General features: G+C 42.9%; 1 protein-coding gene across 3 annotated transcripts in view; it reads right to left on the bottom strand.

Annotated features, from left to right (window-relative positions):
• Positions 1–20,675, bottom strand: part of COP1 (COP1 E3 ubiquitin ligase) — a 132,592-nt gene extending 111,917 nt beyond the window's left edge. For 2 of the 3 annotated variants that reach the window (XR_014228161.1, XM_082311801.1), the window contains exons 1-6: positions 20,238–20,674; positions 13,654–13,713; positions 12,010–12,107; positions 10,575–10,651; positions 8,034–8,153; positions 5,813–5,881 (exon numbers count right to left, since the gene is read on the bottom strand). Coding sequence is in view for 2 of the 3 variants with exons in the window: in XM_082311801.1 (XP_082167927.1) it covers positions 5,813–5,881; positions 8,034–8,153; positions 10,575–10,651; positions 12,010–12,107; positions 13,654–13,713; positions 20,238–20,575 (762 nt within the window). In the remaining variant the exon portion in view is untranslated. Of the gene's footprint in view, positions 1–5,812; positions 5,882–8,033; positions 8,154–10,574; positions 10,652–12,009; positions 12,108–13,653; positions 13,714–20,237 lie in introns of all 3 variants that reach the window. The other variant, XM_082311800.1, reaches the window with a different exon arrangement.
• Positions 20,676–25,042: the final 4,367 nt, after the last annotated feature.

Here is a 25,042-nt window from a genome sequence, read left to right as displayed (position 1 = left end):
ACTCATTAGTTCATCCATGTGTGTATGCGCAGAACAATGAGACTTGACAGGTGAAGTGATTAACACAACATAATGACATCCCTGGAGAATTCATGCTTATAATTCCGTGCAATTATCCCACAATAACTAATAACTCCTCTTATTTTTAGTATTTAACATGCTCACAATATGGAGTAAGTGAAGACAGCTGGATTCACACATGCATTTGAGGCTGAAAAGAACAATGATATTCTGAAATGCTGAGCAGGCACACAGTGCCACAAACCTGAGACATTTCAACATTACTTCTCTGTCCCAGGATGTTTACCAACTAAAAACAGACCCCAGCATTAGCCAACACGAAAGAGGTCTTGTTTGTTAGATATAAGAGACTTAATGTGACATTATTAGAAAGAAAAAACCCATGAAACAAATGAAGTGACAGCTGCCAATAGAAACATGAATGCATCTAGGGAATATCACCTGTATGTTGTAGAACTTGATTTGTGATACTAGTCATCAAGCTCAGTATTCTCCTTCAGTAAGCAATGGTGTTACTTCACAGAAATAGCAAACTCTCCATCAGGCAGCTGAGCTAACAATGTTTTAGGACAAATTATATATATGATATATATGGTGGTGTCTAACTTCGTTTGGTACCGTTCAACTCCTGACTAGACAGTTAGTAAGGCCTCTTTTTAAAGTTATGAATATAAAACAGGGGAGAATTTTTTGTATTAACTGATATAATCAGCTCTCACAAAGTATTCAAGGTGAAAGAACACGTGATCATTTAAAAGTAAACAGAGTTGAACTTGCAAAAGTATTTATGCAAGACAGCTAAGCTAACAGCATTAAAACTCTGGCATGAAAATGTGAATTTTAAAGAGTCACAGGCTGTTGCATTTGGTTTCCCTTGAAAATAGGAATAAAAACCCAAAGTCAAGTATTTTATTATTAAATTTGACCTTCCAGACTTCTTGGATCCTTGATTTCAACAGAAGAGACTGCTGGATCAAAAAAAATGGAGAGCATGCATTCAATTAACTGTGCACACATATGGAAAGGCACACAGGCATGCTAAGTTTGCCTTAGAGACAACCAACTATTGTGGATGATCAATATATTTCTCCCCTCCAAAGCTATCTGTTACTTTGTTGAAAAAGTATTTTCAAGCTTCAGCCATTTGTTTTCAATCTTTTCTCAAAGTAAGAATTTTTTTTCCCCTGTTGTTATTGCCAAGGATTTGGTTCTTTGCCATATTGCCATAGGTCAAAAAGAAAACTATATATAAACTTAAAAGAAAAAGGACTTGCAAATACCTTTGTGCAAAAAACATGCAGTAAAATTCAGCTTGAAAGATCAATGTTTTGGAAAGTTATGAACACATCAAAACAGGATTTTTAATAGAAACTTCTGCAGGTGCTGAACCTCACATTTATCTTCTAGAGAAATGATGAAAGTACAAGAAAAAGGCATTTGTCAAAATACTTGACTACAGCAATATTCTGAATTCTTAAGTACAAGTCTATAAAGATACAGTTTTCTTCTAGATATAAACCCCCTCCAATAAGCTCAGAAGTCACCATTTCATGATGGCAGGAGATAAAACCCAGAAAACTTACGAGTGAAGTAAGCAAGGAGGGTTACAGGTGGTTAACTATATGCTCTGAACTCATTACGAAATATTATACAGGTACACTAACTCTTAAGGCAATATCTGTATTAACTAACAAAGTACCTAGCCTCTATGTAAGACCTTGCAGTATGTAATAAATAAAACCTGTTAATAAAATAGTGCAATAAATAATGCTCAGAGAGGCATATTAGGAAACAAAGTTACCAGGCAATTTTACATTCCTTTAAACATTTAAGCCAAAATTTGAATCAGGCACTCTCAGCCACACACAGAGCAGCTTTTATTTATTTAGAACTTTATATTGCAGCTATGGCTTACTGAGTGAAATTGCAATTAGTCTGCAGTCATCTTTACTAGAATCCAGTTTGAATTAGGAAAGGAAAAAAAGATAGTGCTCCTCCCCATAATAAAGCCTGCTCATACGACGCATAGCTATGTGCAATACATGTCACTGAAGTGTTCCAGGGTCCACACGTGTTCAAATTCTATTCTTATTTCTTAAACAGTCACCTACTACAGCATCAAAAGAAACTACAATAAACTTTGAAGCTCTGATTACCTTCCTCTGCTTTACTGCATTATTAATGTGGCCACTTAAACCCACCTTCTCTGCTTCCAAACTAGCATCTTGTGCTTTCTGCAGCCTGGACACATCACCAGCATAAGCCATGCCCTTTCCCAAACAGTAGCTCTTCCATTACCCACACACAAAACTCTCTCCAGAAAGGAGTACTTGTCACAAACTCCACCAGCTACAGGGAGGACCTTGGTACTTACTAGAAAGGAAGCATCAAGAGGCTTAGTTTACTCTACAGGTGTATCTTGATTGCTGAAGACAGATTTTGAAATCTTGCTAAAACTATCCTACTGCATTTTCCATGCTTCCACCCACCGGTTCTCATCTTTCTTATCCTTATCAAGTGAAAAGAAAGATTGTTAGCAGCAAGTCTGACATGTCCTCATTTCCCTCTGCGGTGGGTTGACCCTGGCTTCATGCCAGGTGCCCACCAAAGCCACTCTATCACTCCGCCTCCTCAGCTGGACAGGGTAGAGAAAATAAAATGAAAAGCTCGTGGGTTGAAAAAAGGGCAGGGAAAGATCATTCACCAATCACTGTCACAGGCAAAACAGACTTGACTTGGGGACATTAGGTTAATTTAATACCAATCAGAGTAGAATAATGAGAAATAAAACCAAATCTTAAAAACAACTTCCCCCCACCCCTCACTTCTTCCTAGGCTTAACTTTACTCCCAATTTCTCTACCTCCTCCCCCCTGAGCAGCACAGGGGTATGGGGAATGGGGGTTGCAGTCAGTTCACCACACATCGTTTCTGCTGCCCCTTCCTCCTCAGGGGGATGACTCCTCACACTCTTCCCCTGCTCCAGCGTGGGGTCCCTCCCATGGGAAACAGTTCTCCACAAACTTCTCCAACATGAGTCCTTCCGACCAGCTGCAGTTGTTCACGAACTGCTCCAGTGTGGGTCCCTTCCACGGGGTGCAGTCCTTCAGGAACAGACTGCTCCAGCGTGGGTCCCCCATGGGGTCACAAGTCCTGCCAGCAAACCTGCTCCAGCCTGGGCTCCTCTCCCCACAGGGCCACAGGTCCTGCCAGAAGCCTGGCCCAGCACGGGCTTCCCACAGGGTCACAGCCTCCTTGGGGCACATCCACCTGCTCCAGCATGGGGTCCTCCAGGGGCTGCAGGTGGGTATCTGCTCCACCATTACCCTCCATGGGCTGCACGGGCACAGCCAGTCTTCACCACAGGCTGCAGGGGAATCTCTGCCCCGGTGCCTGGAGCACCTCCTCCCCCTCCTTCACTGACCTTGGTGTCTGCAGAGTTGTTTCTCTCATATCCTCATTCCTCTCTGGCTGCAGTCCTGCAGGGTTTTTTTTATTCCTCCTTCTTAAAAGCATTGTCACAGATGCATTGCCACCGTCTCTGAGTGGCCCAGCCTCTGCCAGCAGTGGGTCCATCTTGGAGCCAGCTGGCAATGGTTCTATCAGACATGGGAGAAGCTTCTAGCAGCTTCTCACAGAAGCTACCCCTGTAGCCCCTCCACTACTAAAACCTTGCCACGCAAACCCAATACACCTTCAAAATAAATGGCAAGGCCAGATGTGAACCACTACAGCAAGGACAGAACTCACAGGCTTGCAGAAAAGTCTTTTGACATGTGACAGTCTGCATTTCATGTTTGAATATAAAGCGGGTTAAGAAATAACATCAGAGGAAATCTTGGCAGAGGGAACACATAAGCAGGGACAGAGAGGATCTGAAATAAGCTACATGTCCCAATAGGCTTCAGGACGTTCCCAAGGCCATATTCAGAGGATCTGCAGCCAAAATTAGGTTTCTTTAGCCTTAAAAAAAGAAAAAGAGATGCTATCCTTGTACATTATTAGTAAAGCCAAGGGCAGATGCAGATGAGATGGGAAAGGTTTGCCATAGTGCTGAAAATCAGTCAGTGGTGGAACACTGCTACAGTATGTTAAAAAACAGAAGCTATGCAATTTCCCTTCCCTTCATCCTTCCCACTCAACACATGCAAACTAAAGTAGGTATCAGCAGCCCCTCCTTCTGTAAGAGTTGTTATAAATCAGTTTCAACTGGGGGAGGAGAAAGCAAAGTCATCATTGACTTCATGGTACTGCTCCAAACACCCTGCAATTGAATCACCACAGGATTACCCAAGGAAGAGCACCCCAGCCAAGCTGTGTATGAAACTCCTGAAGCGCTTATTCTCAATTCACCTCCCAGACAAAGGCAGAGTTCCCAGGAGACTTCCCCAATATCTTAATGGTCCCTCAAGCTGCACCAAATCCTGATAGAAGGTGTTTAATGAGTGCCAGTGGACAATGGCCAGTGCCTGCATTACTCCTGCAGTGAAGATGGGTCAAGCTTCTGAAATTCTCTGCATAATATAAATATTATTAATACAAGAAGATTAAAATAGATATTCTGAAGATTTGAGAGGTGTTTGTAGACTAAGTCGGCATAAAATAACTTCTACCACCATTCAAAAAATGAAAGCTAAAAGATACCTCAGTGGTTTTGAGCAACACTTGTGCCTTTGCTGTTTAAGTAAAAAAATAACAATACATATTTCTCCACTTTTTCTAACCCTGAAGGATCAAACAAATAGTATGCTTCATACCTAACAGAATCAGAAGTGGAAGCATGCCATTTTGTCTTCACTGATATGTCTAGTACACTAGAGATTATCTTGGCTCTCACATGTTCCCTTGACATTTGGGTATCCTAATAAGCACTGTTTTCACCACTTCTCATGGGATACTATGCCTAGCCTAGTAGGTCTCATACTCTACAAATGCAACTTTATCTTGGACTCAGTTTTCCCCTTTGGTTAGTTCCTTTCCATTACCTCTGCTCGTTCTGGTCAGAAGGCCATGATACCTGTTGGTGGATGGACTCTAAACAACTTGCTTTGGGATGACTCCATAAACAGACCATCCATCCATTCTGGACAAGGCTTCTTACATTGCCTTAACGTGGTTCAAGTTTGACCTTAGTCATGCTGTTGGGTCTTACGTTTTTCTTCATCTTTCATCAAAAACCGTGACCTCCAAGAAAGCTTGTCCTTTTGCTGTTCTCACAGTTATTTTTCTAGGTTTCTGGGATATTTCTGGTACTAGGGTTTATGCATTGCATGACATTATAATTTATAAGTCCCAAACCATGAAAAACCACGTATGTGATTATGGAACCCTCTCTCATTGAGACACTCATTTTGAGACAAATAAGGAAAGAGCACAGAATATTCATTCTTTTACGACACAGCATTAGTTATTGCATTTGATACACTAAAAGAAAAAAAATGTTAGTGATGATTTCACTCTTTCCCCATCCTTCAGTTTCCCCATCACAGAAAAATCTTGTTTCAAGAATTTGATGTAAATTTACAGTGAGGAATCTCTATCCTCAAGCTCCCTTCTTCCCACATGCTTTACCAGTGTGAGACAAAAAGGCAAGCAATTAAAAATTGAAGCTGTCACATGTAAAGAGATTAGTTTTCCTTGAAACCCATGTGTCCTCTGCCTGAGACTTCCCCAAACACACTTTGCCTTTTTCTTTGCAGAGATAATGCCAGGCTAACACATCACTTAAATAGAAATGAACTGGTAGAAAGCAGCAGACAACACCTCAACCACTGAAACACAAAGCAAGTTACCTCTCGTTTGTTTCTCCTGGCAACTTTGAGAAATTCCATAAGGATCTGCAATTGGGCAGCGTGGGACTCCTGTAACACAGTAAATAAGGAAGTATAACTCTTCCACATACATTAAGAGAAACAAACATTCATTTTGTGCACAGAAATCCATACTTAGCACAGAAACAGCTGTCATTTAGAGGTGAGGAAGAGAAAATAGCTTATTAAAGCAGTTCTAAGAATGGTAGTTTTACTTTGCCTCACAGGTTTTAAGGTTTTGTTTGGCTTACAACAAGTTTTTATATAAAGGCAGAAATTGTGCTAACAGCTCTTGTTTGTGCATTACTAATAAGTTGAAGAGCTTTTCAGGTTTCTTTTTTTTGGCCACTGCACCTGAAAACGGTTTTGGAATACAGGTTTCTCACAAACTCACCTTCCACCCTGGAAGATCATTAGCATCCACTTAATGATTAACATACTAAAGCATGAAGTACCTATTAAAACCCACCCCCCCACCCCCCCCCCCCCGCCAAATTAAAATTTGTGTTTATGTAAAGAGGTTACCATTGAAGATTTCTCCAGAGTGGAAGGCAACAATAAAGTCACTGATGAAACTAAAACATCCCTTTCCAATCTTTCCACAACAGATCATTTACCTCAACCATCAGCTTAATATTTTCACCCAAATTGGGCAAAAAATTGACATGGCAAGATAAGAGAAGAACAAGAAGAAAGAAAAATAAAACCTATATTCCAGCATTAATATAGACCTAATCCTATCCCAGCATTCTGAGACTTATTTTCACAACCTACTGAAATACTTATTATTAAAAGGACTGTGAACATACACTCAAAAAGGATCAAGACATAGGAGCACACAGAATCCATTAAAAGCAGATGATAGGACAGGAAAAGTAAAGAGATTAGGATGTAAAACTACTACTTTTCTGAGATTATCTTCTTCCTCCCCACCCCTGTGACAATAATGAAAGTGAAGCAAGTAAAACTAGAAAGGAAAAATGTTTTTAAATTGTTCTTTAAGTGTTAGGTGTGGTTTTTTGTTTGGTTTGGTTTTGGGGGTTTTGTTGTTGTTTGGGGGTTGTTTGTTTGATTGGGGTTTTTTTGTTTTTGTTTTGTTTGGTTGGGTTTTTTTAAGGCTTAGTATCCTTAAAGATATGCCTGCTCAGAAGCACCCATACATCCAGTCCTGTGCCTTCTTTGTTTGATTTGTCAAAAATGACACAAAAAGGCTTAAGGGAAATAAGAGGTTTTACTCTGAAGTTAGAAGCTATACTCCCATCATATCTTCACTGAACCACAATAAAAAAAGTTAAGTACAAGTCCCCAAACAATAAAGTAACATGACAGTTTTGCTAGTAGGCAGTAAACATATTTTTGGGTTACTTTCCTTCCATCAGAACAACAAGTTGTGTAAATATTGATTCTGCAAGAGTGAATAAGATAAGCCATTCCCAATACAACTTTTCCTCACCTGTTTTAAAGCACCATTTGAAATCCACCCTCCTACCCAAAGTTCTCTAGGCCAAATTTTGTAATCCAGTTTAACTTAGAAGGTCTGGCTCTCATAACTGGAAGATGGTCACTTGAGACCAACAGCATGGAATGGCCAAATACATGAGAACTATCCCAAACCAACTACATTTCAGTTAAATCATAGGAGCAGCTTGCTTCGTATTGTATAAATCTTCAAACCGATCTCATAAACAAGACATCTGAACTTCTCTTTCAAGCATTAAATGCTAAAAGAAGTCTTCAGGGATGGCAGTCATTCAGGTGCTATCTGTTCCAGTAGAAACTAAAAGGTGTGATCATTTTCATATGTTCATTGAGTTTATTCCTTAACCTATATTTTGGACTTCTTCACGCTTATTACCAAGAAAGATCTGTTATTTACTTGTGCAACAGTCAATTAGCAAACATCTTCATATGCACTTCTCTGTTCTGCTAGCCACTTTCTCTTATCCTTTTCCATTTTCCCTGCTTGTTTATACAACCCTGCCAGCAGCAACATTATAAGCATGCTACAGACATCACAGTTGAAATGTTAGTTTGCTACTAACAAAGGCCAGCGAGATGGCCAGCCCTTCAACATTAAAACGCAAGAGAATTCTGAGCAATTAATTCAGCAATAGAATCTTATTTCAAGAAGATAAAAGCATGGAAAGAAAAAACTGCTAACTAGTCAACGGTGTTCATTTAAGTAAGACGAGAAACTTCTTACTGCTTCCAACTGCTTCTTCTTTTGCACCAGCAGCTCTAGCATCAGGTTGACATTGGCCAAGTCAAGATTGTCTTGATCAGTTCCCAACAAATCTTGAATTATCTGCCACCTATGGCCATTCTAGAAAGAGAACAAAAGAGGTTGGAGAGCCAGTGAGTTCAAGCCATCCAGGGCTATATCCAGCAACAGATATTAAAAGCGACATTGCAGTATTTCATCCCTTCGTAAAAATTTCAAAACAATTTTCAGGAATCAGAATTCCCAATTCTCCCACATGCACAGGATACAGCTCTTCTGTCCTACTGTGTAACTGCTTATCTTATTTGGAAGATATTTGTGCTTTATGAGAGCATAGCTGCTGCTGCAAGGAAGAGATTATTTCACAGCCACAATTTTATCTGATTTGTGCCCTAGTTTCTGAGAACATATTTCTAAGGGGAGAAAGAAAAACACACATGTTTATCCAAGCTTAGTTGGATTACATCTATCTGAAATACAGTTAAGTGGCAATACCTTTTAATTTTTTTAACCAAGTAATAGGTAGAACCTTCATGCTAAATTCAAATGGAAGAAGGTAGTATCAGCTTACTTTTTCTATTCTCACCTCCCACACCACCCCTCTTAAGAGTATTTTCATGGGAAATGTGAGAGCAGGAAAGATGGAGCTCATCAGGGTCATCTTCTCATTCAACCTGTTAGAACTGAGAAGGACTCCTCAGAGAGCCAGCACACTACCATGCAGCCCATTCTTCCCTACAGGCTGTTTGCTCTTCTTGTTTTCAGTAAAAAGTAAAAAAATAAAGTCTTTTTCAGCACAGGAAAACCTGAATAATAGGTTAATGCTAATATAGCCTTACATTAAAAAGCCTCAGGAACCAACAGGAGCCACCAAAAGGTCTTTAGGCCTTCTAAGAAACAAAGCTGGATTAAAAAATCCTGCCCTATAAAAGCTATGACACTAGATCAAGATATTTAAATTTGCAAGAACTAGAAATGCCATCCAGTCTAAACCAGACATTTTCTAAGAGGTTGTAGCCTATTTGTATTGGCTAGATTAAGAAAAATAAAGTATGCAACATCCATATAGAACACACAACTTTTTACTTTTCACACAACTCAACAGAACCTGTGGAAAGCACACAAGCAAAAACTCAATTTTAATCTGGAACAACTGGAAAGAAATATAATTTTTAAGCAAGTCAACAAGATTTGAGACAAGCTTTAACATATTAATGTACTAGTTAAATGTACTACTGCTAAACCTACTTGGAAAACTTCAAAGACATGTTAAAGTGATTTCTTAATGAGACAAATCCATGACCAAGAAACAGCATGTTCGCTGCATCATGTCTTGAATGACTTCTCTTAATACCAGAAGTAATACAAGAGGAGAACAGGCACATTAAGGAGCTGGTACAACAGCAAGGTTTCTCTTTTTAGAGGTGTTGGTATTTTTTATTTGCTGCCAAAAGGTAGACACAACACTGTTTTGGGCATGAAGTCATGGTAGATTTCCACTTACCGATAGCTATCTAACATAGATACATCTACAGGCATAGTTTTTAAAAGATGCACTATGAAAAAGAGTAGAACCAATTTCCAAGAAGTTACTGTACATGCCTTCATGTCAATTGTGTGCATTTTAAACCAGATATGGTTTATGCATATTTTATACTGAATATAAAAACTTACTGTGAGTAAACCAATGAATCCTTAAAGCACACTCTTTTCTAAAGCGTGCAACTGCTGAAAGTACTGGTTTTTGCAACACAGCCCCTAAATTAATAACGCTTCCATAGAGGGGGTTTTTTAACTGACAAAGACAGAGGCCCCATGATTTTTAATATTACTTTGCAACCTTATTATGAATTACAGAAGCCACGGAAGGAAGCCAGACATAGCTAGACAAATATGCAAGTTTTCTGGTTAATGTCGTATATTCTTTTTGATCTTAATGTACAAGAGTATCCACTGCTGCTGTACACGGGTTTTCATGAACTGAGAACACAGATCATGCTCTGATTCTGTGACATGAAGCAAGTCTAGAAGTTATCCAGGCAGTTTTATCTGGGATCAGAGCCAGAACACCAGTACTCTGAACGCATCCTTCTCCCTCTTGTGGTTGGTATTAGCCTTCCTCCAACTTCCCTATAGAGCACAGCTTCTCACATGTGACCAGACAAGCCCGTGGCACTTCTAATCATCCATTACTCCATTGTAGCTGTAATTTCGAACACTGAATAAAAATTATTACCTTTAAACAAGTGTGCTTCCATGGGTAGTTTCTCAGGTTATATTCAATACATCATATGACACTTAGCTATGCTAACACAGCTTGCCTCTACACGCATATTGCTGGCAGGAAGAAGAAGAGTTAACAAGATTGAAGGGATCTAGTGCCACTGATATTGGTATTATTCCCACATTAAGCAAGTTAAAAGCATCAGCTCAGCAGTATAATTTCTTCTAAATTAAGCCACATAATGACAATTGCTGTACTGAACCATTAAATAAATATAAAGTAAAAAAGTTGGAACATACGGTGCTACTCACTGAATGGTCCAGTTTGAGTCTTTTCTCCTCAGATCTTTGCTTCTGTTTAAGAATAAGTTCATTGACTAAAACCACAAATAAATATGATGTCAGAGTTGGATTTAAAGTTCACAAAAAGCATAAAAAATTCTACCTCAATATTTTTACTTTAGTTATTAAGTCCACGGCAAGTTTATCAGTAATTAAAACAGTAGATGTCTCCATTTTTTCTTACCAATTAATTTCTTGATTTTTTTCATAAAGTATATAAAGATTTAAAAAAAAAAATCAAATATAATGCCTACACATTCCCCAAATCACTTCAGTTCCTTTTTCTAAGCACCCATGGTTCTTTGACAAAGTTTCTCAACTCCAAGACAGAAGTATATCACAGAAGAGTATTAAGGATATAAAATATTAACTGATTTACTACAGGCTGAAGACAAGCACAGAGGAATAGAACAACTTTTTCCTTTAATCACTATGTGCATTTTTAAAGATATTTTTGCTACAGTTCTATTTCACACCAATTTAGTGAATGGTGCAAATACAGAAAAAACCTCAACCTTTCACACAGACATATATACAAGCTCTTCCCACTCCTCTTGTCTGTTTTTCCCTCCCAGTACAGATCTGAAAACCCTGAACGCAGGTGTATGGCAGCAATGCTCTATGGCCTAACGCATCCTCCAAGACCTGCCTCAGCACCACCTTTGGCACAACATGCTTTGGTCTAAATCAGGATGCCCGTTTCTGAAGCATTCCTTGAGTACTGTGGCTTTTAACCTATTTACTATTAAATGGATATCCCAGCACATGAAATGAAGATTTAATTTTGATATTTCACGCTGTGTTTCCTTTGATCTTCTCTCCCCATAGCAACGTTTTAAACTCTATTTCCAGTTAGGAACATTTACCTCCTCTGTTTAAGAAGCAATCAATTAGGATTGCGTATAGGTATGTGCACGAATATTTTCTCTGTATCTAATTTACACATACATACATCACACAGACCTCACTACAGTAGCCAAAACAGGACAATATATAATTCAGCCTCCCCCCCTTCAGTGTCCATGCTTCATACATAGAGCATGTTCTTAATTATTAGACAAACAACAGTGCACGAAAACAAAAGTAAATAAAGAGGCTCAAATCTCTAGCCATCAGAAGAACATCTCTGTTTTGCTTTTCTTAGTATGCAAACAGCAGCAAGTCAGTCTCACTACTGTAGCTCAGCATACAGAACTGCTGGAAGCAGCAGAGTATTAACAATTTATACTACTAACCACTTTTTTTTTTTAATAAAAACCACAGTTGACCAAAGGACTAATGTTTGTATTTTATTTTCAATATCTAGAAGCCGGTTATTTATAGGACAAGTTTACAGGTGCCTGCCTTCCTTAACAACTAAGATGTTTCTCATGCAAGCAAGCCTAGAGCTCACCTAAGAAGTTGGGATAAAGATGATCTATGTTGTCCACAACATAGTTGCATTTGGGACATCTGTTATTGTCCTCCAGGCTCTGGTGAATACATTTATAGCTGTTTAAAAACATAAAAACAAAGGAACAGAATAAGTGAGCAAACATGAAGGAACAAAACATAAGCACAAGGTAAATAATATCAACCTTAGATAATGCGTACTCTGTGGTGCCAGCTAACAGCTGCATTGGCAAGATCCTACAGTGGAGCCAAAAATGTTCCAATATTAACTCAGATAGTGCTACAGCAGAAAGACAGCAAAGTTTCTTGGCAAGGATTACAAAAAGTATTTAAGTACTTCACTCTTATTTCCCTGAGGATTGTGGCAACATGGATACTTCAGCCACACTTTCATCTCAAATTTATGCCCTTCTTCCACCAAAAGAGCTAACAAACAGACTGCATTATTCAGAAGCAACTCTTCTAGATTATGAAGCCACATTAAAAGCTATTGCACATTTTGAGTAATCGAACACAGAAGAAACACCTCCACCAACCTCTTGCATTTCCCTCCACCCCCTGGCCGTTGTTTCAGCAGAAGTGACTTCAGAGGTGCTCTCTGTTGAGCTGTTAGCTATTTGAGGGACAGAGTAACTACAAGATGCACTTCAGCATCAAGTTTAAGCATCTCACCAAGAACCTAGCTTCATGTTGACTGCTGGTTAAGACATCATGTGACAACATTTCTCTGTTCTTTCTAAATAAAGATATTTGAATGCTTTTTATCTTGGACTTTTAAAAAAGTTACAGATCTCAGGGATAAAGTGTTACCACAAAGGGCACAAAATCAGCTGTTATCTTACCTGTTGCAGGTGAAAACATTTCTGAAAGTTAACCGAATCTCCTGCTTGAGGAAGTGCTTTATGCTACTAAAATATTACTTGTTGTAAAAGGTAGGCAATTTATTTCTAGTTAACAGACACCATAAGAGTATAATGTACACAGGACATTAAAACATCATGGTTCAACATTTATTCCAATCCCTAGTTGAGAGCAGGAGCAGCAGATAGTTCCACACCTGCCCCTGGAGGGTTCTTGTACCTCTCCACGAAACATTTGCTCCCTGTGATAGCCAGAGACAACACACTGAAAAATAAGTGAACCTTGGGCCAATTCAATACAACAGAAACAAACCTGAAGCATATCCTCTCAAAAATTTAAGAGAATTGCAATAGACAATGTGCAAACCACTTCAGACTGTATATGGTCTAGCACAAAGGCAAGGAGGACCTCCCAACACCAACACTCACTCCCATGACCTCTACAGAGGTGGGACCCACTGCTTCAGGTGGTAACACACACCTTCCGTTTCCAATAGAGATAAATTGACAAACTATTCTGACCCTGTGTACTGGATGCTACCAGCAGTTTATGCCCATTTTATTTCTTTACAAAGGAAATATGGTAGCACAACATTTTTTGTTTTAAACACTTATAAGACTGGTTTAATCTAACTGGTATCCATTTTTTAAAATTTTATTTCAACCTTTCTTCAGTACAGAGACCCAAAAGTAACAAAAACTTGGAAGGAAAGGGATTCACAGCAACATCATTCCTCACACACTGTAAGAGATGGGACGTTTTGCGCAATACAAAAAAATCTTACCAGAAGCTGTGTCCACATTTTGTCATGTAGGCTTCCTCAATCATATCAAAACAGATGGGGCTGAAAACAAAACAAAACCAACAAAAAATATCAGAGACGTCTTTTTATATTAAAAAAGGAAGGAAAGTATTGTAAATTAAAGGCAGCCACATAATCACACTTAGGTAATATTTTCTATTTGTAAAATGAAAGAAGACACACAAGTGCCACAGCAACCAGGCAGTATAAAGATCAAAAGGGCAATCAGCAGTTCTTTGAACTCAGAATGATACTGCAGTTTGCTACAATTAGAAACCAGGTAAATGTTCACTCTTAAAGCTTTCAACAGTTGCAATCCACCCAAACAAAGCCAGAGTACCTTCAACAAGCAAGGCTGCAGAAGAACCTCCTAACCCTAACCATCTGTACTAGGTCTCAAACAGAATGTAAAAAAACTGTTTTTTCATGAACAGACATAAGGTATTTATAAAAATGACAACAAAATTAGTTTATCCTTCCTTTTTTGAGCCAATAGCTATCCGTAATTTTAAAAAAATGATGCAAAGAGGCAGAGCAGAACAGAAATAGTAATGATGTCATCAGAACGAGAATTAATAAGCAGGAGGAGAAAGAAGGTGCCAGCGAGGGGGTGTGCCTGCAGAGCACTGCCAAGCAGCAGCCTGGCTGCTGAAGAGCACAATGAAGGTATGGTGCAACTGAAGGATGGAACAGTCAAGCATGGTGTTACAAAGTCAAAGGAGAAGGCAGGAAAGGTAGAATATGGGACTGTTCAGAAGGAAGACAGAGGAATGCAGATGGAAACAAGGGCTTTCCTTTTTTCCAAGACTAGTTAGTGACCAAAGCGCAGCTAGCTTTCTGGGAGGGACCACCAAGGACCAAGTAGGGAGCTGAAGAGAAGGATGTGCAAGCAAGCCGTGCTCCACAGGAACCTGAGCAAGACAAGAGACATAGGAATTCACAGAGAAGGGTAGTGGAAGAAACCTGTCTCATCATCAAGTGGCTGTGACATGTTTGAAATGAAAATGAACACAAATGAAAGCTGAGGAGAGATGCATCTTACTTTCAGTGACTCCTACGGCTGCTATCCCTGACAGCTGGTAAGATATGCTGTCACATACATACTCATTTTCAGGTCTCGGCCAGCTATCCCGTGAGATGTTGTGGACAGCAACGTCCATTCTGCACATAACACATGTATCAGCTGTGTCACAAGTTTCACCTTGCTTTCAAGCCCTTGCAGAGATCCAAACGCTCTCCTCTCACTCCCAGAAGTCCACACCAATCTCCGTTAGGAGAAGTTTTCCCAAGCCTTTGTTTTCTTCAGAAACAGCCTCCTCCCACTTTCTGCCAACAAGGCAGTTCCCACAGAATGAGCTGTTAATAAACTGTTAACAACTTTTGAAAAGCATGAATCTTTTTGAATCCAAGATCAAAAACCCAGATCTTAGACTGAAATAAGCAATGCTTTGCTGAGCAGGGGAGGGGAGCACCTCAATTGCTCCCCTTGTTAGCACTCCACAGAAGTCATTCCCCCTTTCTGTCATCCATTTTAGAGGATACTAAAATTTTCTACCCCATTAGGCATTTAAAAATAGGAAGGAGGAAACACCTTTTAAATAAACACTTATTTTTTAAGCCCATAGAGGGGAAGTTGTGGCTCCTGCCAATGCAATCCACCTCCAAATGACCAAACTGGAAAACATGGATGCCATGAAAGGTTTGTCCACCCTCACATACAAACAAGATGATTGTCTTAAATATTCCACCAAATTTCCGTATAAACACAACATAAAGGCAAACGAATCAAACCAGAACACTACTCTCTGAACAATCTGAGCCACCAATTCTGTTCCTCAAAAGAAGCCTCCAAAATAATTAACACACACCTGTCCCTCTTCCACCCTGACAGACCCTTCTCTGCACATCATTTGTCTTGAGTAGCACCAACTTCAGGAGTTAAAGTCACTGTTTCCAAGTTAGAAGTTATTTTGTTTCAAGGAACTGTTTAGTCAGAATAAATTACAACCAAACTTAGCCAACAAGGGTGGATTAGTAAGAGGAGAATTAAGCACCTTTGCATTCTATTAGCTGGCCTTTAAAAAAGAAAGTCAAATATTTATGGTTATATGAGTGTCTGAGACTGGTTTCTTCCCACTAGTGATGAATAGCTTAACTTCCTCACCTTCTTCTAGTCATGCTGTAGAACATAGTCCCACTTGCTGTACCATGCTAAAAACTGCTATTCCCCACAGGGCCAGATGTGTTTTTTCAAGCACACTCCTAATGCCCTGCCTCCAAAAAGTACAGCAATCAACAGAGCTGTAATGCTCCTGTGTCTGCAATAGGACACTGCAAATTAGAGCTCAAAAGATGAAGATTACCTCCTAACACAACAGTCACCCAAGACCACTGTTCCCAAACTTATTCTTCTTCATACCAGTTTGACTGGAGAAGTGACAGAGCCAAAATAGTTGAGAAAAAGTAATCAGAGCCAGCAAATGTAGCCATTCAGTGCCAGGGTCATTGTTAATAGAGCCTGAAGTTTCCATTAAGAACTGTTTCCCCCAAAATGCTCACTATGGAAACAAGATTGATGTCTTTTAATACTTACTGAAGTCAAGCAGTCTGTAACACATGAAAGTTGCTATGCACCAGTTGTTTTAAGTTAATCTAACACAGAGGGAAGGTTAAGAAAGTACTGGAGTGATGGGGACTCGAGACATAGTACAGCTTGCAGCATACACCAAAACTGAGAAGGACAGGTATGGCGAAATCAAGGCTTCTCTGCATGAGATAGCTCTTATTCTCTACTTGTCTTAAGCAGCAGAGCCAGGTAGAAAGGATGTAAATCACTTCAGCAAGCCAGAAATGTCACTGTTCTCTACCAGATACTGATGCCTTATTTACTAAGCTGTTTTTTTATCCAGCACTGCAAAGGTTTACCATTCTTTCTCTATGGGGTAGACCTCAAATATTTTTTAAATCATTTTAGCAAGTTCATGCCTCTAAGTTTTGCCAGCTGTTTTCAAGGCACCTCTCAAGAGTGCTACTGTCACCCTGCTGCTACCCAAACACCCGGCTGAAGTGGTCAGCATAGAATTTAAACGTGTTTCAAATTTCCTTGTGCTCCACAGCAAACAAGACCCATTACAGTTTCTCCCTCCTATTCTGCTCCTCTTTGGTCTAAGCAGAAAGCAGGACTTGCTGCAGGCTCTGTCCTTCACTCAGAAGGTGGCCAGGTTAAAGATCACTTGCCATTACTATCTATTCAATATGAAGCTCCAATATAACATTAGATTATAAAACCATTATCGGGCATTGTACATAAACAGCTTGGTGTGTTTTTAGTTTGTGGCCTCCAGGGTCAATCTGCAGTATTCCCTACTAAGGCGGTTTGCTGGATCACAAACTTATGAACAACTATACTCAGCCCACGCCTGGCACTAGCAGTTAACCACCTGAGGAAAAAAACTGTTTTTAAAAACCCATGAACCTGCAAGTCCACCTTTAAATGTGGCACACAGCCCTTTCCACACCTGAGTTTGTTGGGTGTACATCTCCAGGTCAGTATGCAACATCCCCTCTTCCATACATTCTTTTTTATGCCAGAGCTCAGAAACAAGCACTGGTACGAAGCAGCCACTAAAGACACAGCCTACAGTAAGATCCCCTCCATCCAGGGAGGAAAACAGTTAGTAACTGATTTTAAAGAGGTTTAGACAACCACTAACTGGGAGGCTTAATGTAAGGCCTGGGAAAACTGTAAGCAATTACACTGCTGAACAGGAGCAAATCCTCTGATTAGAGGATTCCCTCTCAGGTACTCTCCAGGCAACTGGGAAGAGGCCTGGCTGCAGGAGCAGCACAAATTCTACCTTTAAATTCTACATCCTGTACTAAGAGCAACAAAAAAAGTTTCCCCTTTTATAATAAAGTTGTCCAGTAAGTCAGGCCTCTTTTCTTTCCTGACTAGAGTTACACATTTCCAGGCAGAAGCTGATACATGCCACAAACAGTACACACTTGCAAACTCCTGAGAGTACACTTGCTAAACATTTCACAACCCAGACTAGCAACGTATGCCAACATTTACGTTAAAGCCTAGGCCTCACATTGCTGAGATAGCACTTTCAGAAGACAGGCAGGGAGGTTGCACACATTAACACTATTTACAGGACTTCCACTTGCACCTTGCGGTTTGAAACTCACCCAAACTTCTTTACTCTTTCCCACCTTCAGTCTGGTACAGGCAGAATCTACCACCGAGTTTACAGCTGTAGCTAACTGCTAGAAACTCACAGCCCACATTCAGAAAAATTATCAAAAGTTCCCTGCAGCTGGCAGCATCTTGAAAGTGTCCTTATGGAAAAAAGCCGGCATATGGAAAACTTCTGCTTCTCAGAGCGAGATATCCAAAGCTTGTTTAAATCAATTATTTAAACCCACACGCACACACACTTGTCTTCTTGGACATTGCTCAAAATTCCAGAGTTGCCCAGTTGAGTTTATTTCTGTACTACATAACTGTATTTCTAACTCAAAAAAACAGAAATACTGTAATTTGAAGCTAGTGTTAATATAAGCAAGAACAAGCCCTACAGCCCACAGAAATACACAGCAGTGAAGAACCAAGGTCAGTTAACTATAATCACTGTCTGCTCTTAAAGCTTCTGACCTGCACTTCAATATTCCCAATGTGGCTCTTGTAAATACAAAGAAAAGGGGGACAAGAAAAGACATTTTGCCCTGATTACTACTCAGTTGATTTTTTCCTCTCACTTGTTCAGCCAGCAGCACTCCTCAATGAGGAGAAAACAGCTAATTACATGTTCTTGAAGCATGCACAGTACTTTCCTACAGAAAAAAAAAAAAAGAACCAAGAAACTCGGCTTTTTGAACTGCCTTAAAATACTTCAGCTGGCCTACAAACTTGCTATGGGTGTAATTTCCCTTCAAACACCCTCATTTCTATGACAGACAACAAAATGGGAAACGACAGCTGACTAGAAGGGGACAGGGAACCATGGCTGCAGACCACTACTGCTACAGTATAACCACAGAGGGAACAGAGGGGCATGGGCATTTGCAATCAAGTTATCCCCCATGACCAACAGCAATACAGCCATCTCCCACAGCAAGTGCCTAAGCCACCTAATGTTGCCTAGAGCCTTCAGCCAGAGCAGAATATCAGCTGATTACAGCTGTGCTCTCATCCCAATTCTGCTACTGAGCAAACGACTACTTACAGTAATAAGCAGTAAATTTTATTATTGCTTATGAGTTGTAAGAAGTAGTTACTGTTTTTTCTGCCATTAACTTTTTAGCAGCTTCAGGTTCTCACTTCAGTAGCAAGGATATTTCTTATCTGCTCTGCTAGACAGCTTACAAAGCTGTAAAGTCAAGGCTACAGGTTTTTGAGACAACGCCTGTCCTGTGGAGATGCCAAACATCCAACCCTCACCTGTAAGTCAGAGCTGTCAGACAAAGTCATCTTGGAAGCTGTGCCCCATTTCTCTTCCTCTTTTTTTTTTTTTTACTGTTTCCTTCCGATACATGACTTTCATACAACGCAAGCTCCTTTCCAGTATCTCCTTGCTGTTTGTCTCTCTCAGATGCGAACACTTACCCCTACTTTCTGTTCTCACATTTTAGTACATCCAACCAGCTATAAAAATCAAACCTACTCCTTATGTTAGAAGGTTTGAAACCCATTAGCAATGGGCTCTCTTTAAAACTGCAAATTACCAACAGTTCCCAAACCACACATTGCAGTGGGCCTTGGCCTACCACTTCTACTGAAAATGTACTTCCAGCTACGAGCTGCAGCTTTGGCCGAACATTAGAAGGACAGCACCTGAACGGCTTCAAGAAAAATCTTTATCCCATCATCACTGAAATTTCCCACTCATCTGGTTTTAGGCGCCAGACTGACATGAACCTTATTGCTGTTTCAAACTAGCCAACCTTTCCCAACAAGGGAGGGAAACCCACGCCGGCTTTGCTGGATCTATCAACCACCACGAGACTCCTCCAACCCCCAAGCGAAGCAGCACAAAATCCTCTGCCGGCTCCTCTTCCAGAGGTCAGAGCAGGGCAGCGCAAGGGCTCCGGAGGGGCCATCTCAGCCACCGGAGGCCAGAGCCCCACCGGCCCCTGCCAAGGCTACACGGCCCAGGCAAACAGGACATTTGCTTGCAATGTCAACACGTTATGAGGAAACGCCTCAGGTTGCGGGTCCTTTCCGATAAGTTGGACTGCTCCGGAACGTACCCAAGGAGGAACCTGCTGAGAATAACCTGATTTTGCTTAAAAACAGAGAGGGTGAAAGCAACTCTGCTACACAGGGCGAAAGAGGCAAACAGATAGCCACGAAGGGGGGAAAGAAACCCAAAGCCATAATGCCTCGAGGGCCATGAGTCGTACAAACGCCTCGTCCCTCTCAGAGAGCCCCTGAGGTGCCGCTGCCGGCTGCTCCGTCCTCCCGCCGGTATTTTACACCCCCCCGGGCTTCCCGCCGGCATGGCGGCGCCGCGACTTCCCTCAGCGGGGTAGCGGGTGCCGCTGTCGCGATACATCGCGCTCACCAGACGAAGTCGTTGCTCTTGTCCTCGTAGGAGTTGATGAGCCCGTTGCAGAGCGGGGTGAGCAGCGGCCTCTTCCTGCTGCCGCCGCCCGCGCCGCTACCGCCGCCTCCCGCGGAGGAGCCGCCGCCGCCGGGCCGCGCCGCCGCCGCCAGCCGGGCCAGCCCCGCGCCCGAGCCCGACACAGCCGGCGCCACCAGCACAGGCCGCGCCGCCGCGCCGCCTGAGGAGGACGAGCCCGGCGCCATGGCCGCCGAAGAGGAGGAGGAGGAGGAAGAGGAGGAGGCCGGGGTGGCGGCGGGCGGCGCGGCGGGGTGCGGCGGCGGGCGGCTGCCCGACATGCCGAGGCCGGGCCGGGGCGGGCGGAGCGGGGCCGACGGCGGAGCGGCCTCAGCGCATCCCCGCGCGCGCGGCGCCGCAGGAACAATAAAGTTCGTTCAAAAAAAAACGGGAAAAAAAAAAAACAAAAAAAAAAACACGCCCGCCCGCGCGTCCCCGGCCCGGCGCTTGTTCAAGCTTTATTGACAGGCGGACAGCCCGCCGCGCATGCGCGGCCCGGGCGGGGCCGGGCTCCCCGCGGGGCGGGGCGGTGGGGCCCCGGCCCGGCCTCCCCTCAGCGCCGCCGGCTCCGCGGTCCTGCGGGGCCGCCGTGCGGCTCCCGAGGCCGGGCGCCCCGGGGTGCGGCCGAGCCCAGGCAAGCGACCGCGCCGGGAGGCTCGGCAGCAGGGTAGGGGCCGTGTGAGAGGGAGCCGGGCGGGGCGGGGGCTGCGGGCCAGGAGCCTGCCTGCCCTCCCGCCTGCCCCCCCTGCCCGCCCCCTGCCCGCCCCGGTGAAGGCCACACGGGGCGAACCCGGCTGTTGCTGTAAGCAGGACACGACATCGCCGTCAGAGAGTGCGGCAGCCCTGAGGAGGAAGGCTGCCACGCTCTTCCTCGGAGCCCATCCCTGGCCGCCCGACCCCTCAGCGCCAGAGAGGGGGTCCCACGAAGGGGCAGGACTGATGGGTGTCTCACAGGGTGCTCCCGCCTGCAGTTAACCACCTGGGATGTGTACCCCGACAGGCAGCTCGACGCCTGCTGAGCTTTACCCTGCCTATCGCACGTTGTCCATCCAGCCCCGCAGAAAGGCACCCAGTAATGAGTTAACAGTGTTTGCCGGGCTTGAGCCAGCTCTCTTCGCTGCCTGGGCCGGTGGGAATCCCACTAACCAGGCCCATGGCGTGTTCCCATTTCCCTACAGTAGCCCATGGTTTTACAGTTTAACGTAAGTTAATGAATGAAGTATTAATGAATGATGCCCCAAAGATATTTTTGGGTGTTAAGGGAAATGTTGCCCCCCAAACCCAGACTTTTGCAAGCCAAACTGAAGGGTTCATGGAACACAGCACTTGCCAACTTCCCAGCTTGGCCAGAAGTACTGCAGAGATACCTGTTGTTCCCTTTCATTTCTCTTCCAACAACCTACAGACATGTATTGCCTGCTTTGTGTTGAGTAACTGTATTGTTCGCAGTCAGCTTTACCTGTCCAGGGTTAAAGAGGCAGCTGGTGAAACTCTAGGGCATTCCCTGAGGACGGTAATCCTAAACCCAGGTATGGGAAAACGCCCAAAGAGATGAGCTCTGCAGCACTCCTCCCAGTACAGACAGCACAGTGAGCCTTCAGTGGGCTGTAAAACCAGTATGAGAGCTGGTAAAACTGGTCTGAGAGAAAAAAAGGTGACTTCAGGTAGGCAGTGTTGGTCAGGAAACCTCTCTGGCATGCAGCAGGGTGGCAGGGATGCTGGGTCACAAATGTCCCAAAGGGAGAGTAGTGAAACACAGCTCTCGATTTACTCCAGAGATGTTGCTGCACGTGGAGAGCTGTGGAGTGCTCCTCCTGACTTCCCCTCTCAACTGTGTTTGTATATCGTTGGGTATGTGCCTCTGTGTATTTACCCCTAATGTTGGAAAAAAAACCCAAGACAGTAAAAAAACCCAAACCGTCTCTCTGAGGAAGAGAAGAACAAAGTTGTAGTAAGCAGTAGTATTGGCAAAAGCACATCTACATGCTTTATGCGTACTGAAATACTGGCCAATCCTTGAAAAGTCTTGCTATTCTTTGATGCCGTTACTGACTGTGCTACACAGAGGAAAAATGGCACAGGTAAAAGCTATTAAAGATCAAATATATGCCCACGTATGCCTGTATGTAACTGGCCTTCACAACAACACCTCTACCCACAGGCCCGGCAGTGAGTGTGGCACCCAGCACCTTCAGCACTGAAGGACTGACTCCCTAATACCTGAGCTTTAGAATATCATTACAAGCTCTTGGAGGCCCTTGAAGCAAAGACGTTCTCTTCACTGCCCTGATGAATACTGAACAGCCTCTGGCTTCTGGAGACATTTGTTTCCTGGGGTTACCTTGCATTACCTGTTCCAAGATCAGTGTGTGCAGCCTAAGGGAAGATTAGGTGCTACTTCCCAGAGATACCTGTGCATTGTACTGGGATAAAGGACATGGATAAAGTCTCCCGGTTTTAAAAGTTCACCACAGCTGGAGCAGTGGTGCATCAGTTAACTTCCAGTTCCTGTGAGCACGAAATGAGCTCTAAGAATTAATTTGCTACAGTCCAAGTATCGACAATGCTGTTATTGGACTCAGTGGCAGGGGTGCAAGAGTGAAACATGACAGATCAATTGTATGAGGTTTTTCTCTGTCTTCTCCAGCCAGCAACATGCCAGATACTTGCACCGCCTTGGGACTGGGATCCCGTATTGAAGCACAACTTGTGCTGGGTTTAGAACAGAGGGGAGAGTCCTGGCGTGGGGACACCTGCATCATCGTGTAGCACGCCCTTTCTAGGGTCCTGTTCAGGTTCAAACCTGCCCCCAAAGGATTGCTTGTGTTTCGTCACTTAATCTGGGTATTACCCTTCTATCTTCTCTTAAAGGAGTTATTATGCCTCTTTGCCTTCGAAGGCATGTGAAGCACAGCAAGGCAAGCACCTCCTACCCAGCCAGTAAACACAACCCATTCCTGACTAGCCTGAAACTTAGGCTGAAAACAAATCAGTTACTCTGGGATAAGTCGTCTCCAGCTATAGCCCTTAGTGATTACCTTATACAGTGAAACTGGTATTTCTGACAGACGTACGTTTTGGAAGACTGGCTGTAGGAATCTGCTCTTACTTGTCTGTATTTTCCATCCTCCGAAGCCGCTCACTGACCGTGTCTCGAACAGCAAAGTACCAGTTCTGATCCTGTGCGAGGAGGGATGACGCACTAACCCTGACATTAAAGGAAGGAGCAGACAAGTACTGTCTATAGATGAATGAACCTTAATAGCAATATAGATTCTGCTTTTCTGATACATAAATCCTACTTATTATAAGCTCCAAGTTTGTGACTTTTATGACTGCAGCTCCATTTACCTGTGCAACAGGCAGTTGCAGCTGTGATGCCCGGTGGTAGCACAGCCACAGAAATCATTAAGGACGCTCTGCATGGATCACCATGCAGGGAGACTGCGACTTCTTCCTCGCAGAGCAACATGTGGGACAGATGTTTGGGGGAAGTCACAGTCACCTCCTGGGCTGTGCTCCTGACTGCTGGTGACTCATTAGGAAAATTACTTCTGCTTCCGTTTCTGAGCCTGTTGCTGCCACCTAATTTCCTCTGGGTCCGTTAGTCCACTCAGGAGTGCAGCAACCCCTGCTAGGAACTGCCACCCTGGCTTGGGAATTGCTGCTCCAGAGGTCGTTAGAGAGCTTTATTAATAATCATTGCATCAACCTCCCAGCTAGCCAGTGACAGAAATGCCATTTCTCCCATTTTATAGCTGAGAAAAATGAAGCATAGACAGATTCATCACCTGGTTACAGAGTCAATGGGAGCTCTTAATGCTCCATAAATCTGAGAATTAGGCTGTCAGCAACTTCTCCTAAAGCTCACCTGCAGCAAGGCTATCCAGGAGACCCAGTTCCTACCCATCAGGTACACTCCCTCCCCAGTTTACTGGGAGAAACCGGGACACATGTCTCTGAATTTCAATTCCTGCAGACAGACACAGAGAGACAGGGGGATCTGGAGGGGATGGTCAGAAGGCAGCAGCCCCCAGGGAAGAGAGTGCAGCGCTCCCTGCCTACAGCAGACATCTCCTCTGCAGGGCAGCGGTACCCGCTTGGTGCCTGCACAGGCGAGAATCCCCGAGGAAGCGGCACGATGCACTTAATCGTGTTTTGGCAGAGGGGTAGGAACGAATTGCTCTTATAGCCACTCAGGTATGTGTTTGGTCATCACCTGAAACTTGACTGTGAAAGAATATTTAGTTGTTAAAACATATAATTTAGGTTAACTCAGGCTGCTTGGTGTATGAGTACAGCAGGAACTGTGGGGGACCTGGTTGGTTGTTTTTTTCTTTTTAATTTCTTTTCTAGTTCAATAGTGCAGAAGCAAGTAGTGCTGGGAGGGAGGATGCTTAGCGACATCTGTTATAGTTAGGATTATAAACTGTTATTAAAAAAAAAAATGATTTTTTTCAATGCTTTATAACAACACCTTTACCACTCCCAGGTGGAATTTTATGCATCAGCCGCAGCCTAACTCCAAGTTGGTGTAGAGATTTTGAGTAAAAGTGGTTTAACCATTTTCAGAAATGAAGACTCAGCAAAATAAAATATTAACATTTACTGCTGTGTTTAAAAAGCTCTGATCCTTTAAAGCAAAAATTAAAAAAAAAGCGTATCTGGGAGAAGTGTCATCTTTACACTGCAAGCTACATTGTTCAGGTCTTCTGAAGAGGCATTTGACTTGATTGTACTGAAATGAG

This window comes from Platalea leucorodia (assembly GCF_965183815.1).
Source record: "Platalea leucorodia genome assembly, chromosome: 5".
Lineage (NCBI taxonomy): Eukaryota > Metazoa > Chordata > Aves > Pelecaniformes > Threskiornithidae > Platalea > Platalea leucorodia.
This window is presented reverse-complemented; position numbering and strand designations above follow the sequence as displayed.